The sequence below is a fragment of the Talaromyces marneffei genome, chromosome 1 (assembly GCF_009556855.1).
Source record: "Talaromyces marneffei chromosome 1, complete sequence".
Classification (NCBI taxonomy): domain Eukaryota; kingdom Fungi; phylum Ascomycota; class Eurotiomycetes; order Eurotiales; family Trichocomaceae; genus Talaromyces; species Talaromyces marneffei.
In genome coordinates, this window is record NC_072348.1 from 832,126 (window position 1) to 849,231 (window position 17,106).

General features: G+C 47.4%; 8 protein-coding genes across 8 annotated transcripts; 3 read left to right on the forward strand and 5 right to left on the reverse strand.

The window, feature by feature from the left end:
* Positions 1 to 778: 778 nt before the first annotated feature.
* Positions 779 to 3,549, forward strand: EYB26_000310 (uncharacterized protein; the record flags this gene model as incomplete). The annotated part of the gene is made up of 2 exons (XM_054259627.1): positions 779 to 1,123; positions 1,171 to 3,549. The coding sequence occupies 2 exons, from the start codon at positions 779 to 781 to the stop codon at positions 3,547 to 3,549; spliced, it is 2,724 nt and encodes a 907-aa protein (XP_054115602.1).
* Positions 3,550 to 3,864: 315 nt separating this feature from the next.
* On the forward strand, positions 3,865 to 4,787 carry EYB26_000311 (uncharacterized protein; the record flags this gene model as incomplete). The annotated part of the gene is made up of 3 exons (XM_054259628.1): positions 3,865 to 3,923; positions 4,122 to 4,179; positions 4,233 to 4,787. 3 exons carry the CDS (start codon positions 3,865 to 3,867, stop codon positions 4,785 to 4,787), a joined length of 672 nt encoding a protein of 223 aa, XP_054115603.1.
* A 703-nt stretch (positions 4,788 to 5,490) lies between these two features.
* EYB26_000312 (uncharacterized protein) lies at positions 5,491 to 7,814 on the forward strand (the record flags this gene model as incomplete). Its single annotated transcript, XM_054259629.1, has 3 exons — positions 5,491 to 5,737; positions 5,970 to 6,388; positions 6,516 to 7,814. The coding sequence occupies 3 exons, from the start codon at positions 5,491 to 5,493 to the stop codon at positions 7,812 to 7,814; spliced, it is 1,965 nt and encodes a 654-aa protein (XP_054115604.1).
* Positions 7,815 to 7,972: 158 nt separating this feature from the next.
* EYB26_000313 (uncharacterized protein) lies at positions 7,973 to 8,753 on the reverse strand (the record flags this gene model as incomplete). Its single annotated transcript, XM_054259630.1, has 2 exons — positions 7,973 to 8,599; positions 8,658 to 8,753. The coding sequence occupies 2 exons, from the start codon at positions 8,751 to 8,753 to the stop codon at positions 7,973 to 7,975; spliced, it is 723 nt and encodes a 240-aa protein (XP_054115605.1).
* A 613-nt stretch (positions 8,754 to 9,366) lies between these two features.
* On the reverse strand, positions 9,367 to 11,086 carry EYB26_000314 (uncharacterized protein; the record flags this gene model as incomplete). Its single annotated transcript, XM_054259631.1, has 3 exons — positions 9,367 to 10,272; positions 10,325 to 10,960; positions 11,018 to 11,086. 3 exons carry the CDS (start codon positions 11,084 to 11,086, stop codon positions 9,367 to 9,369), a joined length of 1,611 nt encoding a protein of 536 aa, XP_054115606.1.
* A 701-nt stretch (positions 11,087 to 11,787) lies between these two features.
* On the reverse strand, positions 11,788 to 13,341 carry EYB26_000315 (uncharacterized protein; the record flags this gene model as incomplete). Its single annotated transcript, XM_054259632.1, has 1 exon — positions 11,788 to 13,341. One exon carries the CDS (start codon positions 13,339 to 13,341, stop codon positions 11,788 to 11,790), a length of 1,554 nt encoding a protein of 517 aa, XP_054115607.1.
* A 335-nt stretch (positions 13,342 to 13,676) lies between these two features.
* On the reverse strand, positions 13,677 to 14,538 carry EYB26_000316 (uncharacterized protein; the record flags this gene model as incomplete). The annotated part of the gene is made up of 5 exons (XM_054259633.1): positions 13,677 to 13,781; positions 13,844 to 14,035; positions 14,091 to 14,201; positions 14,256 to 14,409; positions 14,465 to 14,538. 5 exons carry the CDS (start codon positions 14,536 to 14,538, stop codon positions 13,677 to 13,679), a joined length of 636 nt encoding a protein of 211 aa, XP_054115608.1.
* A 993-nt stretch (positions 14,539 to 15,531) lies between these two features.
* On the reverse strand, positions 15,532 to 16,549 carry EYB26_000317 (uncharacterized protein; the record flags this gene model as incomplete). Its single annotated transcript, XM_054259634.1, has 2 exons — positions 15,532 to 16,419; positions 16,475 to 16,549. 2 exons carry the CDS (start codon positions 16,547 to 16,549, stop codon positions 15,532 to 15,534), a joined length of 963 nt encoding a protein of 320 aa, XP_054115609.1.
* Positions 16,550 to 17,106: the final 557 nt, after the last annotated feature.

The following is a 17,106-nucleotide window of genomic DNA, read 5'->3' on the forward strand; positions in this document are numbered from 1 at the left end:
CTCACAAAGCCAAACGCGATGCTCAGTCTAGGAATTGATCAATCTTTTAGCTATAAAGACCCTAACCGCGATGAGCTCAGTTAGGGCATCTTTACAACTTGGCTATACTACAGAAACAACCTAAGTGAGTATATTCTGGATTTGACAGTCAGAACTCTTTGATAAGGGCCTAGTCTCACTGTAGTCGGCATATGTAGCTTGAACACATGTGTACTTCAATGTTGGCAGGATATATTCCGATGATATGGAAGAGAGTCGGTGTCTTGATGTGGAGTTCGAATTGATCCATTAAGCCCTAGGTATTGATATATGTAGTCCGAATTGAGCCCTCACACTACCTTGAGTTCCATCCATGTGTCCCTCGCTCTAAGTTAATTCCTTACTACCTAGGTAGCTCAAATGTTGTAAATACATTTTACAATGGAATGAGAGAACAACCCTGGAAGAAGTAATGATCTAGGATTTTCTTGAGTTCCTCAGATGCGCATTCCACATCATAATATAAAGACAGAGGCCTGTTCCTGTGCTTCTTACAGTACCCCTACTCTATTTGTAGATTACCAACAATCAAATTTTTTTGGTTAGAAATTTGTGGTTATGTAGAGACAGGAATCAAAAACTGTGTGCAAAAGCATAACTACAACTAGTTAGATGGAACGTATATTGCATAACATATAACCCTAACCCTAAAGGACCCACCGAGACGCGATCTGATATGAGAAACCGGGAAAAATAAATTTACAACCAACCTCACTTTCATGCAAACGACATATCGGCAATGGCTGCGAATGCGCGTTCAAAGAGGAAATATCCGCTTATAAACTCCCTAGCTGATCCAAAACCCGACAGCGCAGCTCGCAAGCGCGCCAAAAATCACGATGCTCGTGCTCTGGCCGTGCAGTCCGCCGATGCAGCTCTGTCTGCCACCGGCGAACTCGACGTTGCGGCATATGTAGGAGCTCGCGAATATGAGATTCGAGCTCTGGAAGCTGGAATCGATAAATCTAGAGGCGCGTTGATGAGTCGTGCATTTCAGAAAGTGCCTAGATCGCTTCGGAGGAGGACTGCGAGTCATAATGTGAAAAGAGTGCCGAAGAGGTTGCGGGCGAGAGCTAAGAGAGAGGTACGTATCATCCATAGGCTTGGTTTGCTGGTACTAACGCAAACAAGATGATAGAAGATAATACTCCCACGGTGACTGCCCGACGACGAAAACCGACCAAAATATTACGAATCCGCCTCGAGACAGCGCGCCGTCTTCAGAGCCTCAATAAAAAGACGAAGGAGAAACGAGCAGCCTTGAGAGCAAAACGGGACGAAGAAGCAAAAGAGAAGACTTTGGTGGAAGGAAGCCATACCCATACTGTTGCTCCACGAGTTCCTAAGATCAAGAAGAATAAACTTTCGCAACCATTGCCGCCCGAATCGAAGTATAGGAAACGTCAGCGGTCCAAAACTTGGCTACCTACGCACATGTTTCATGCAAAGAGGGCACATATGACCCCCCCTGGAGAACCGCTTTGGAGATTTGCGGTCCCATTGACACCGACGGAAAAGAGCTATCGTCCTACTCATCGAGCTGTAGGGTCAAGGGGCGCTATAGCATGGGATATGAGCTATATGTCTACTATCCAACTGGAGGGGACCTTTGCTGCGTTAGAGAATGCCTTAAAGAGCTTGCGGGTTGAGGGAGACGATTGTTGGGGACCCAAGGGAAGGAAATGGAGACAAGGGACAAGAGTACTTCAGAAGTGGTTGTACGAGGCAGACGAGGCTAAAAAACCTATAGCTCCGGTTACCCTGATATGGTGTGTTACAACGCCGAAAGTCGAGGAGGATCAAGAAATGTCTAATGCAGACGATACAGCAGCATCAAAAAAACAGCAAGTACGAGATAAATTGTTTCTTCGGGTCCACCCGTCTGCCTTTCTGCAGCTTTGGAACGTGCTATTGCAGGTATGCAAGAAGCAGAACCCGCCCATCACGCTTCAAGACTTACGGTTTGATATTGGAAGCATTGAAATCACAGGACCTGGGTCGACGGAGGCACTTCTTGCTACTATGCGTCCTTTTAAGTCGAATGAACCGGAGGAAAAAGAAGGCGATACTCATGCTACAACCTGGAAATCTCTTCTCGGTGTCACGAATCCCTCTTCTTTGCCAAATGGAGCCCTCTTGTCATTCTCCATTAGCGACCCCCGATTACACTACCCTGTAAAAACTCTTAAACCCTCGACATCTGAATCAGATATGAATAATCTAGCAACTATACTATCTTCATGGCCACCTGACAGTTGCCGGAATCCGCCAGCTCTGTTCGACCGCTCTACACGACTGACCTCAAGCCGTCGTCTGCCGAGCCAGAAAGCCATCAATCGGCGGAGGACCTTGGCTGGTCCGGGTGTACCACTTAAACCGCAGTCTACCGACCCTCAAATACCCGTCATGATATATACATCGCGGCCAGAAATCGGTTCGAAAGACATGAACAATCATGGTACCTGGACTGTTCTATTGCCTTGGAGATGCGTTACTCCTCTGTGGTATGTGCTCATGTATTATCCGCTATCTAGTGGAGATAACCCTCGGTTTGGTGGTGTAAAGGAACAGCGCCAATTAGCGTTTGAGTATGGACAACCCTGGTTTCCTGGCGATTATCCCGGAACCCGTGCCGGCTGGGAATGGAATGCTAGAGAAGACGAAGATCGAAAGAAAGAGTGGGAAAGGAGGCCCAAGGGGAAAAGAGTGGAATATGATAGTCTTGACTTGGGTAATGGCCAGAAAGGGGAGGTAGGGCGAGGCTGGGCTTGCGACTGGGAGAGGATAGTCCAAAAGACGCAATCGCCTACCATGGATGAGACACAGGACACTGAGAGTAGTCGAATGAAGGAGGCGGCCCTGCCCGCGGATTCAAAAACGGACACTATACCGCCGTTGGGGATTGCACATTTAAGACTGGATGCAAGAACCGCATCACAGCTGAATACGAATGCACGAGCTTGGAAGTTCCCCGAGGATGGACCGTACTTGGCCACAGTGAGGGCCACACTTTTGGGGCGCGGAACGCCAACGCCATGCGCGCGTATCTATCGTCTTCCATTGAAGAACGATGAACTACGTAACCAGTGGCTATCTACGAAACAATCTTCTTCCAAGAGTGGCTCTGGTACGAAACCACCGCCAATACGACCGTCCTCGAAAGCGAAATCCGCTCCCATAGACCCGGAGATGAAAAGAAAGGAAGATCTACAGAAACTCGCAACATCATTACTCGACCCATCCACTCCTGAACTAGCTTCGGAAATTCCTCTCCCTCCAGAAGACGACCTGATCGGCTTTATATCTTCTGGTAACTACAACTTGACGGAAGGCAAGGGCACCGGCATTGGCTCAATCCTAGTTTCGAAAGTAATCGAATCTTCTCCGACGAAAGACACGCAGTCTAAATCTCAGTGCAACAAGACAGGGCCTTGCCCAGAAAGACGAATGTGTATTCTTCGATCTGCAGGTGAACGTGTTGGTAGACTTGGGCTGTGGGAATTTGTGTGACACGCTATAGTTAGATTTGTTTAGATAGTGAATGATACCCTTTTGCCAACCAGAAATCTGAATTTGTCAAGCCACAATTCCTAGAAATCATAAAAGATGGTGGACACCTAAGGCACCATTTACTATCACGTGACATGTCTTGCAATTTGGTCCCGAATGACGCCGAACTTCAAGAAACTTGTTGACGATCGTCACGGCAACAAACTGCAATTGCTCACCCGTCAGGTCACCAACACGACTTCGACCTATTGTGGATATTCTGATTGCAGTCGAAATCATTTTGGTTATATCTGGAAGGAATAATTGACGGCCAGAATGGGTGCTGGGGGCTCGAAACCCGAAGCTTCGGCTGGGTCTAAACATATTTTCGCCAGGTATGTTTATTTGCTCAGGGAATAAATGGCATCTATGCCGCCAATTGGGAATGCGATATCGCGAAGAATCAATATTCTTCGTATGAATTCTGAACCGGAGGAGCTTCAATGGCTTGAAATGGGGAACTGCGCTTACTGAAAAGCACGATGTCATAACCGAAGGAAAGAACTACGAAGCTAATATTTGTACAATTGCAGCGAAACGCCGGTCCAATTCTCTGCCAACTTAGTTGAGGCTCTACAATCTAGCAAAGAGGTATACTCTATCCTACCGAACTTACCTCAATCGCATCCCTAATTACGAAGCAGACCGACTCATCCCGGGCCAAATCTCTCGAATTACACATCCAAGCGCGCGTCGCCGAAGAACTAGAACGCCTACGACAACGTGAAAAACAAACCCTCGAAGAAATCGAAAAGCGCCTTGCTGCCGAACTACCCGAACGAAAAGTCTCTGGATTAACAGGTGCATCATTGTCCACATCGTTTGCGGCGCCGGCCGGATCTTTGGACCTGGATGCTCCGCGAATCCCATTTGCAGGACGAGAATTCGATGCGCCTTTATTCCCTATTGATCCTGCCACCGTCACTCCACCTGCCGCCTCATCGCAGCAGCAGACACCCGCCGTCGTCGACCCATCGCGCGAAGCTGTGCTGAAGGATATTGAGCGTTTGCGCACGAAGCTCGAATCGAGGAAGAAACTGTCCGCGCTTGATGAGAATGTTGAGCGCGCTAAGACTGATGTTGTTAATTGTCTGAGGATAAACGATCGACGACCTCTGGATTGCTGGAAGGAGGTTGACTCGTTCAAGCAGGAGGTCGCGAAACTGGAGCGGGCTTTTGTGGATAAGGTTGTTGGGTGAAAAATGGAAGATTATTTTATAAACTTTGTACTGATAGATTCATTCTGGTGGAACAAGCACGTTTAGTTACAGCATCATGTCCGGATATAATTTGTAGCCATAGACCATTATCTCATATGTTCAGATTTTCAAGTCGGGTGTGGTCAACCTCGGAGCAATCGCCGAGGGGTCTCGGGGCAGGTATATTATATTTCTCCCCCCATTTGGATCCTTGTTCCTGACTCTTTTTTTTTCAACTTTTTCAATGCATAAAAATGCATTGAGGTTGTCAAACAACAAATCTGGCCTTGCGCATGGGCAGGGTCTGCAGCAATCTTGCGTTTTGCCGTTAAATGTCCGGGTCTACTGCTAGTCACTTTAGTGTCACGCCAACAGCACACTGCATTCTGCTTTATCCCTCGTTCAACAGTGTCTCCAGTGACCTGTCAAGGTTTGCCTATCTAGCCACTTCCTGGTCAATTCGCATCCTCTTCGTTGCATCTCCCGGTGTCACTATCTGGAGGTCACATCGGCCCTCATTTCGCACGACGAGTCAGTACTCCACAAAAGGGTTGACGATACTCCACGGTACGCAAATTGCGGACTACGTGCCTCCGGACTCATCCGTAGTCCTAGTTGCTCTTGCTAATTGCCTCATTTGATTATGATCTGACAATAGTCTGGGATTATCACTTGATGGTTCATTCAGAGAACAGTATGCCTTATGACGGTCAAGGTATCCGAGTCCGATTCTCAGCTGGTGTCTGTGCCTACGAGCGAAAGCGCGCCATGGACGAATCTGATCCAATCCAGCGTGCCGGGGCTAAGCTTCCTGTTTGAGGTCACCGGCAAGCCGTGGACTGCAGGGCTTGGGGTACTGGGGCTTGTCCTCGCAGCGACCATTGCTGGGCTGCTTGGGTTTGGTGGAGGAATGCGGGACAGAGTTCGTGGGAGCGAGAATTATAATTATTGTAAGTGCAAATACGACACACAGCATTTGCTGCTGCCCCGCCCACTCGTTGTTTCAACCTTTTGTTTCGGGGAGCAACGGTGAACGTTTTCACTACGGAGTGGATGACGCTTCCCACAGTTGGCCGCCAATGCACAGTATAATGACGCGTTTTACCTAACACTGTGCTGGCTAACTAAGAAAGAAATATTCTGTGTGAAGTTGGTGCTAACTGCTCCCTCCTCCTGACTAAGACGCGGACTTCCAAGGACGGAGTGGTACCACCAGACACAGCAACTGCCCCTCATCTGCCACTGAGATCATCGATTGTCCCTCAACTTTTTATTCTTCACTCCACCCCGATTATAATCCCCGTTGCGACTCTCCATTTACTTGCACTTCTTCGTACACTTCCACTTGCGCCAATCCTCAAAACATCCTCTCCTCTTCTTGTATATCTTCCTCCTCCCCCGCCGGCATGATCATGGCTGCTCCCGGCCCCTCTCTCGACGCCGCGTTGCGGGTAGCACGCGAGTTCGACCTCCCCTCCGACCAGGTACAGCGCGGGGTTGACGAGTTTCTTAACCAGATGGCTGAGGGCCTGGCAAAGAATGGCACTACTCTCAGTCAGATTCCTACATATGTGACCAGTGTTCCCAATGGCACTGAAAAGGTGTGTGCTCTCGTGTCGCGATATTTTATGATGTCTCCTCATCGATGACGCAATGCATTTTGTTACTGCATTTCCCCCTCCTTGCATTCATGTTCCCAATTGTCCAGTTGCTCTAACATAATGATAGGGCCTGTATTTGGCCGTCGACCTCGGTGGTACCAACTTCCGGGTCTGTTCTATCAACCTCCGTGGTGATAGCACTTTCGACCTCACACAAAACAAAGTCGCAATTCCCCGAGACATGATGGTCGCTCCCTCATACAAGGAATTATTCAAGTTTCTCGCCACTCAGATCGAAATTTTCCTCGAACAACACCACAACGACCACTTTGAAGCCACCGTCCGAAGACGCCGCTTGACTGGCACTACCGATCAATATCGCCGCGAAGAGATCTTCGACCTTGGGTTCACCTTCAGTTTCCCCGTTCACCAGACATCTATCAACAGAGGTACCCTGATCCGATGGACGAAAGGGTTCGACATTCCCGATGCCGTCGGAAAGGATGTCTGTTTGATGCTTCAAGATGCCATCAATGAACTCCACCTTCCTGTCCGAGTGGCAGCTTTGGTCAATGATACCGTCGGCACATTGATGGCTCGTTCTTATACTTCTCCGGGCAAAACCGAGACCCTGCTCGGTGCTATTTTCGGCACCGGAACCAACGGCGCCTACGTTGAGAACCTCGACAAAGTGACAAAACTCGATGTTAAGAACGACAGAACAATTGACAAGACCAAAAACCAAATGGTCATCAACACGGAATGGGGTAGCTTCGATAACCATCTCAGCGTCCTTCCGAATACCATATATGATCAGCAACTAGATGCAGAATCAGTCAACCCCGGTATCCAAATGTTCGAAAAGCGCGTGTCGGGCATGTTTTTGGGAGAGATTCTTCGCCGTGCTATTTTAGCCTTGACCCAGGATTCCGAGGCCAAGCTGCTACAGAATGATGGTAGCTCGATACCTTCCGGCTCGCCGCTGTATCAGACCTGGGGCATTGACACCAGCTTTTTGAGTATTATTGAAGCAGACAACACCCCCGATCTTGCCGTGACAAAGATTGCCTTGTTTGAGCACTTCAATGTGGACAATGCCACTACCGATGATGCACAGGCAGTCAAAGCAATTGGTCATGCTATCGCAAAACGTGCCGCTCGTCTTAGTGCCATAGCTCTTGCCGCCATTCTCATAGACACTAAGCGGATAGACACGGACGAGACTGTCGATATCGGTGTTGATGGCAGTCTTGTAGAATTCTACCCCAAGTTTGTGGACTATATGCGAGAAGCCTTGCGAGAAGTCAAGGGTATTGGCGAGAAGGAGTCAAAAGTAAAAATTGGTATCGCTAAAGATGGCAGTGGAGTTGGTGCAGCTCTTATTGCATTAGTCGCTCACAAGGAACATGCCATGGGCTCACGATGATGATAATTTATTTCTTTCTATCTGCATGCTTGATTCATGTATACACCTATTGCATTATCGGGCCGTCAACATAAACTATTGAACACACCATAGTATTCGGAAAAAAATCAATGATATTAAAAGTACATGGTATCAACACAACACAACACTTAGGCGTATTATCGCGAAAGCGAATGCAAACTTAAATAAACGCTCCAAATAACCCCGCAGAAACTCCCAAACACAACCCTCCTATCCACCGGAATAACGGTGAACATCAATCCCGCCACAATAGGTCTATATTTGAGTCGCGCAATCATAACATCCGGCATATCCTCACTGACCCGCGTGGATGTATACCTCCATGATTTCCCCTTGAGCAGGTTGATCAGCACGATAAAGAGCCAGACGTTTACCACCGAGCCGATAGTTTGGTCTAGCAGGAATTTTTTGACGAAGTTTTTTATTCCTCTATCCCCTGGTCGAGTGGCTGTTGATTTCTTGGGCGTCCAGTATCTCCTGATAGAAGATGAAGATGAAGATGAGGGTGGTGGGAGATGTTGGATGTCGGCTATATTCTTGTCTTTGACTGCTAGATCCTCGATGGGTATCACAACGCCTGCTGCGTCTCTGGCATTACTGCTTGTAGAAGCAGAAGAGGAAGAGGAAGAAGAGAACCAACTAAAAGATGGAAACCCCGGGAAGCGTGATTCCATCCATCGCTGCCAGTAGAAGTTGATGGGCACGATAATGATGCAGTATGTGATGAATTGGATGAATGCTGGTATGTTTAATTTGAATGGCTCCTATTGTAAGTCAGCAATTGTGTGTATGATATGTCGATATGCGGGGGTGGAGGAGTACTTCGTTGTGCCATTGATCTATGATTTGGGCTAAGACGTTGGATATGGCGTTGAAGAAGGTTGATTGGATGAGTGTCACGGTGAGGGCTGACACCATCTTTTGAGAGCCAGCTGGCTAGCTGGATATAGGATTCTCGGTGCGGTCCAGGTGATGATATGTAAAAATTATTCCAGGACGTTCAAAGGCTGACAGCTCAAGGCAGCATTCCGTGTTGGGCTGAAGTTGAAGTTGATTGTTTACCGTACTCAGAAGGTTTACCGGAGATTATCTTGCAATGTGGTGTAACCGTCCTTCGGCTCGAATATTTGATGGATTAAAAGTAGGGAGGACTTTTTGGTTGTTACAATGAAACATTTGACTTCAAGCGAAGTGCCATGCTAATATCTGTGCTGATTGTCATGGTGGTTCTGGACATGCTGAGATCTGACGCGGAGAACGTGGCCTTAAGCTTTTTGGTCTTAGCAGCCACTAACGTCCGAAACTTGATTCCTACAACCCCCAAACTACATTTTACGCAATGAAGCTGATGCTGCAATATTTCAATTTTGTGCCACTGATGTAGTTTCAACAAATATGATGCTTGACAAAAGGAAGTTAGAATTGGCAGCAAAACCGGACGTAGGGTTATTAAGACCCGACCCTAACCCTAGTGGCCCTTGAAAGATCCAGTCGACAGCAATTGGATTGTGTCAATTGACTATCGAATAACCTAAGACAGATCTTGTCTCCGCCGGATGAGAACATTTGGCCCAGTCTTTGCCGACACGAAGTGATCCGTCAAGGCCAGAAACCCATCAGCATCCTCCCCAGTCCGATCAGCCAACTCAATATCAAACAAAAACAACAATCTTGCTAGCGTAATACGCATCTCCATCAACGCCATGCTCTTTCCAATACACCCTCTGGGCCCAATGCTAAATGGGCAAAACGCGTTCCGTGCAGCCTCAATTTCAGGCTTTGTGGTCACCCATGATTGCCGTCCAGAATGAGTCTGGCATGTTGCGCCTTCAATCCAGCGTTCGGGGATGTATGACAATGGCTCGCGGTAGTAGTCCGGCGAACGATGAATTGAGAATGCCGGTGTACCGCATTCGCTACCAGCGGATAGGAAAACGCCATCAACTTCTGCACCGCCTTCCATTGCTTCACGGGGGATGGATCCAGGGACAGCCGGCGACAAGCGCATGGCTTCATCGATACATGCTTTGAGGTAGACCAAGTCATTGAGCTGAGGTCCACTCACGATCTGTTCCACGTCCGTGAAACTTGACCTCACCTCTTCCTTGAGTTTCTTCATAGCTTCCGTGTGTCGAACGAGGTAGAACAATGTTGCCACGATACTGGTCGACGTCGTGTCACTGCCAGCAACCATGAGCACATTCGCTTCACCCCATAACTCTTTCATTGAGAGGCCCTCTCCTGTCTCGGGGTCCTTTGCATTCAACAAATAGCAGAAGAAGTCCTTCTTTGCATCGCGGCCAGCTTCGACTCGCTCTTTGGCTCTCTCCGTGGCTTCGGCGCGTGAGGTTATGATGAAATTCCATCGGTCCATGGTGAGTTTTCGAATGAAAATTTTGTCAAGTCCCCATCTGTCAAGGGGCATCCAAAGGCCGCACTGTCTCATTAGATTTGAAGTCATACGACAATTCAGGCGGAAATGAACTCACAACATAGTGACGATACGCAGCCCGATCAACCAAATGAACCATTTTCCTCTTCGCACCATCAATCAGCAGATTAAAACTCTTGCCAAAACATAACTCTCCCATCACATCATAAGTCATGAATCCCAACCAATTACTCATATTCCGCACAATCTGACCCTTTTCCGTTTTGTATTCATTCGGCAAGATGATATTACTCACATACTGGGGTTCTTCGCTGAGCACGGCACAAAGTTGGCGGATATGGATCAACATGAGATCTTCCATTTCCTTGAGGGCATGGTCGGAGAATGCATGGCTCAGAACACGGCGTTTCTTGCCATGGATGGTTTTGTCGATTGCATTGTGGGTGTTGTATACGCCCTTGATAGCGGTGAAACCGTTGTAGAAATCGGCCTTTTTGAACCGTTTGCCATGGCCGTAGATGTCGCGCAGACCTTTGGCTGTGTTGACGGAGACAAAATTTGGGGTCACACGTACATGGGAGCCGTATTGTTGGTGTAGCCTGTGCAACCATAGGTGCCGGTCACCTTTTAAGCCATGATAGAGTTGTACCCATGGGGTGACTGTTGCCAGGAAGGGGCCTTTGATGTCTCGTAGTGGATGTAGGAAGCGGTTGTAGGCGACATATCCGAGTGTCTATAGTATATAATTAAACTCACGCTCCATCTAAGACATATGAGAAAATAGACATACAGCAACCACAATACCCGCAAGCCCAACAGCCGCTATAACGCGTGCCAGACCAAGATATCCGGAAATCATTCCGTTCTGTTTTGTTCAGGGCATCCAGAAAATGGAAGGGGGCAAAATATCCGTAGGTATCCGTCAATATGCGTTCAATAACGTTGTCTCCGCAAACGGGGTACCCCAGATCATGGATTACTTTCTCTACGGGAATAGACAAGTTTAGCATCAGGATAGACAGGATCCTAGACGCTCTTATATATCTTTCCAGGACACGGTTATAGCCGGTGCTGATATTCCACCTGAACTGTGATTATACGTATCATTTATGGCACCTAGCGCCGGATGTTTCATTCCTGTTACACACATTCCATCTTCTTCCATACCTTTTTAGTCATTCATGTTATCTAGTTATAAGTTTCTTAATTCATGTAGATAATACAAGAAGCTGTTATGCATTCCTTGATTACATTAGGAGCATATATTCTGGGTTGATTGTAGTAGGTGCGAGAGTGAGCCTTGCTTCAGCCAGAATCCGGGTATAGCCGCGGAACCTTGAAGCTGGACCGGATATTTCTTCCCTTTCCTCTGATAACGGAATTAATAATCTTGCGTTCTCAATCAATAATTATTACTTGTAGGATATATTAACTAGTGCTGTGCAGGGATTTGTCTTACGGAGTACATCTTGTGACTTGTTCTATTGTGGATGAAAACATCTGGATATCTTCCCCACCAATCAACGCTATGTACATGATTCGTAGGTTTCTATAAAAGTTTCAAGCACCGCTATCATTGCTATACCCATGAGCACCACCATCTAATATCCATTGCTCATTGTCATCATTGTCATCCTGCACTCGACGCCATGTTCGTCTCACTTCCTTATTTTTCTCTCCACCGGCTTCACCATCCGTCGTAGCTTTCCATATCGGCCGCATTAGACCACCACTCGCAAGTAAAGGATTTTTACTAAACGCTGCACCCGTACTCCCAGTCTCGTTTCGAGTATCAATCATCGCCGCTTCGTCGATTTCTTTCTCCTCCTCATCCGGAGTAACAGCCGCCGAAGGAGCGGTATGATACGAACGCACGACTCGACCACTCTTTATATCCAGACTGAGAACCGTTTGTTTCTTCTCCCACTCTGGTTTCGCTTTCTCTTCCATTTCTCGTAGAATCTTTTGCTGTTTTTTCAAGGCTAGTGCTCGCTGTGCTGGACTCATCCATTGCGTAGATCCAATATTGGGCGTTTCAAAATCCGCGGCTTCATCTACCACGCGCGTACGCTGGGCGTTTTGTGCTTGGAAAGCGAGTAGCTTGTTTCTGTGAGCGACGGCGGCGTCGAGCTTGCTTGGTGGCCCACTGTCAGATATACCAGGACCTCCTGCATGATGCACACCTTCGTTATGAGCTCTCATCTTTTCCTGCCCTCGTTCAGCACGAAGTTCTTTAATCATGCTCTGGATTTCCTGGCTCGACAATAATTGTGCGCCACAAAAGGAACATGGTTGTAGGCCCTCGAGAGAGCATATAATCTTCCCGCAGCTGAGACAGTTCGGCGCAGGTGTGAACAATGGATGTATGGACGCGTTGCAATCGCACTTTTGCCTTTTTTTGGTAGATGTCGGATTTGTAGATACCTCCAAAGCTGCAATTGCAGAGGTCAGATCTGCAATGTTTGTTGTCGTTACAGACCCTTTGCCAGGCGTTGAATGTCCAGAGCCAGAACCAGAACCAGCCGGTCGATGAGCTTTGCTTGTCTTTGATTTCACATTAGGCAAGTAATCCGATATCAGAGGACCTGCTGCCGACGGTGGTGCTTTGATATTATTGCTTTTCGGGGCGGGTGATGGATTCCGCGAGTTCGCTGAAGACGAGCCATATCCAGGTCCCAGGTCCGGTTGCAGTGAATTAGGTCTACTTGATGCAGTCATATAATCCTGCTCTAAATCAGACTTCTTATATCCACCGGAGACATTTCCGTAATTCTCTGGTCGCCGCGGAGGTCCGGCATTGTGTAATGGTGCCTTGGTTCGTTTATTTTTCTTCGCTTGATTTCGTTCAGCCGGGCCGCTATCTTCGCGAGCCGTGCGCGGTGTAGATGTGCCAGATTGAGGTGTAGATATGCCACTGTCAGTTCGTCGTGAGTTGAATGATGAGATGAATTCGAGAACTGGTGGGGCGTCTCCGAGGAGATTCTTCAAATGTTCGGCGCTTTCTTCCCTGGATAATCCGGCGGAGTATGTGATTATTTGCTTCAGAGACTCCTCATCCAAGGGAAGGAAGTTGGAGAGCTTGGGAAGCGCCCAAGCAACGAGAGGATTCGACATGGTGGGGTGATCCGTGATGTCAAAAGATGAAGCTCCTTGGGAATGATGATCATTTCTTATCTACTTTATCACTGCGGAGACCACTTTGGGTTTAGCCGATTGTATATTAGCCCTAACCCTAGTAGCCCTAATGTGTGAATTGGTGTATTTATTCTTTGGATCACGACGAATCTATATCACTATATATATCTGCTCACGAAGGCCCTAATTTACTGCTAGTATCTGGGGAACATATCGAAATACTCAGGAACCGTTTCATAATGGCTTTCCCCAGTCGGCTCACCAGGGAATCCTCCAGTATAGATCGACTTCATGGTCATCCATCCTCCCAAGACCTACTTGTTAATATTCATATTGCGACGGCTTTCAAGGTAAGCTTTGACACGAGGGCGGCTCTCAAAGGCCTCCTTAAATGCTACAATTGCCCCAGGCAGTGTCTCCTAAAGGTTGTATCAATGAGGAACAGTTCCGCGCATCTCTTTGACAGTACAAGATCACATACCGGAAGAGTATTAGTCTTCCTATCATCATCAAGAGACTGATAGATCACAAAATCGGCATAGGTTGCCCTGTCCCCTAGGAGGAAAGGACCACCACGTTGTGAGTAATAGTGTGAAAGTATGTTATAGTATTCCGGCGTGTACTTGTTCTTGAAACTGTCTGATGCGTTTTCGAGGTTGGCAACATATTGTGTCTGAAACAGTTCGGTCAGAGGTACTAAATCGAGGGATGGATATAACGCAGCTTACTCTCCAGTCTATATAGATATCTGATACGGCATCGACAACCCATTTCTCCAGACTTGTCTGGCCGTCATAATCATTAAGCTCTCGGGCTAGATATCGTAGGATTGGTATGTGCTAGGAATGTGTTAGTACCATTATCGATCTTCGAAACTGAAAAAAACGACGAACCTGTGTCAAAATAGTGCCATTGAACTCCAGCACCGGGACCTTTCCTGTAACCGTCAGGCCTTTTGCTTGGAGTTCTGCGCTGGTTGCCGCCCAGGTATGATCATAGGCATAACGAATGTCTTCAAAATCAATGCCTGCATCATTCAGGAACAAACTTATTACAATATCTCGTCAGCGGTGCTACGAAAGATGGAGGAACATCTAATTACCGGACAACTTCCCCTCGACCCAGTGTACCAAGCTCCAGGTAATGGAGAACAGGCCTTGAAGAAGCGGATGACATCGTAGTAGATAGTGCTTCTTCTTTAGTTACAAGGTCTAGGTTGCGAGAAAGGTAGAACCAAGAACCAGGAACTGTAATCATGATATAACTTAACTAGTTAACTAACTAACTAGATGTTAAATACTTAGATAATCCACACCGCCTCGTATCAATTGATATTGTGGCTGAATCGGGATATGGAATAGCGATGCACTAACCTAACATTGCTCCCGGTATCTGGATGATTCCAAATATCTAAATTTGTCACACCGGGCCTCATACCAGACACGAGAGGACCTCTCTCCTAAATGGGATGGGGTACATAGTTAACCGCAATATCCGCAATTCCCAAAGTGACCGCGGAAATTCAGGCAGCAGGAATTGTCTGTAAAACGAGCATAGTTTCTTAGTAAATCCCCAGTACTATTTCCTAATCAGGTTTAGGTGAGGCTGATTGCTGATCTCAAGAAAGTTGTGGGAACCGCTGGATTAGGCATATTACCCAATTAGGCAATGACAGCACACGAGTTTTTCCCTGTTTCTGGTCATCGCCTGGCTGAGTTTAATTGTGCTACCGATGGCTCTATGGCCGAAAGTTGGGGGTGTCTGCCAGAGGCCGTGATTCAGCAGATCTGTACGAAAACCCGACTCTCCCTATATCCAAGGCTACATGAAACCATCAGTTCTTTCAAACCTCTTCTTATGCTTTGAGAGATGTATGGCAAGGTTGATGATAAATGCGATTCAATAGTACATAATATACATGCTCAAGTCTGGGAAAGAAGCTCTATTGTAGAAGCGACATGCACGCGACATGTATTCCAACAGCATCCGACATCGTAACGTCACCCAACTGCTTCAGGTTATTGTAAAAGATGAATGCGCAAAAAAAAAGCGTCATAAATTAGAAAAAGCTCCTGCAAGCATTACCGCGAATCCTGACGCCGAAAATGCTATGAGGTAAACGACTTCAAGCAAGAAGTAATATAAACATATATGAAAATTGTCGATGTATCAAGACTCAACTTTTTCCTCGCCATCAACTGAAGGGTCATGAAATGATTCTGCAGATTCTGCGGCTTCTGCTGCCTCTGCTGCCTCCGCAGCTTCCTCGGCGAGCATCGTATCCGGGGTGGCTGCTTTCTTCAATTTGCTTGGAGGCGCTGGTTTATTACTTCCCAGCTTTTTCGGAGTATTAGGCTTCTTCTTTTTGAAATTCATAGGCGCAGCATCGTCATCTGGAAAAGGCCGCTTCGGTGGTCCTGAGGTAGTGGGTGTAGCCGAACCTCCTTCGCGATTTCGGGTGGCGGTACGACCTGAAATGCCCATACAACGGTCAAGATGTGCTGCTACTCTGTTCGTCTGACAATAGCGCGGACAATTGGGGCATTTTATTGTTGGATAATCGGGTGCATTCTGTTTAGATGAGCCATTTGTATCCGGGGTCGACGGCGGGCTAGATATCGGGGTGTTTGTGTTTGTATTTTTCTTCTTCTTTTTCGTCTTGTCGGTAGCGAATGGATTTCCATGGACGTCGTATCCAGGTCTGCTGACTAGAGGATGCTTTGTGCAATATTCCTTTGACGGATCTGGAGGCGGCCGAGCACCGACTCCCATTGTTGGATATAATAGACGGGGAAGACGGCAGAACGGACACACAATCTCCTTGGTTGTAGCAAGAGGGTTGCCCTTGAGGTATACTTTTCCATTTTCACATATGGCCCCTTCCGTTTCTACCTGAACCTTCTTCTCCGGAACGCCTCCCGCCTCGGCTTCGGCTTCAGCTTTTTGCCTGGCTAGAACAACGGCAGATCTCATTCTCGCGAGTTTTTCGTCTCGGTGAACTTTTGCCACGAGGTCGTGTATGATGTTGTAAAACGTGGCGTTCAGAATATCCTTTGACTGGTTTTTCTGTTACTTCGTTGTACGATATGTCAATCGGAGGAGATGCTCTCACCAGCTCTGAAAAGGATGCTGTAGTCAGGACCCGAGAACCAGTCTCTGTAGTCTTGTTTGAATCTGGACCTGCCATGTCGTGGAAACCTTTGGCTTTTGGTATATGGTTAGCGATGAGAACGCCACCTGCAGACTGCTGAAAATGTCATGGGTCGGATCAGGCTCTTGAACACTTACATTGGGTTGCGTCGACAGTACTCTCACAGTCGCTTAGCAGCAAGAGGATTGCCGCACCCGTCTTCCGAACATTGATATAACACCTGTTAATATTCCATCAAGCCAGGCTGCGGTATTCGTGTTATACTCGATCGTGGATGATTTGGAGGGCTTGTGGCTGGTTCTGAACGGATCGATGCGGTTCGGTTAAGCCCAGTAGGTCGTAACGAAGCCGTCGAGACAGGGGAAATATCTTGTGTGAAACGGTAGACTCGTCAAATATCGAATATTCTGCTCAAAGAAACTTGATGGAGTGTTAGCGACCGACTATGGTACAAAGGACATATATGCTGCTGGTAGTTTAAGGAGCCAGCCCAGCCAGTGGGTCTCATTGCGGTTGGCGGTTTTCAGGAGTTTGAGCATGAGTCCAAGAACTTACCTAAACCAACCAAACAAGGTCAAGATACTCGCCCTCTA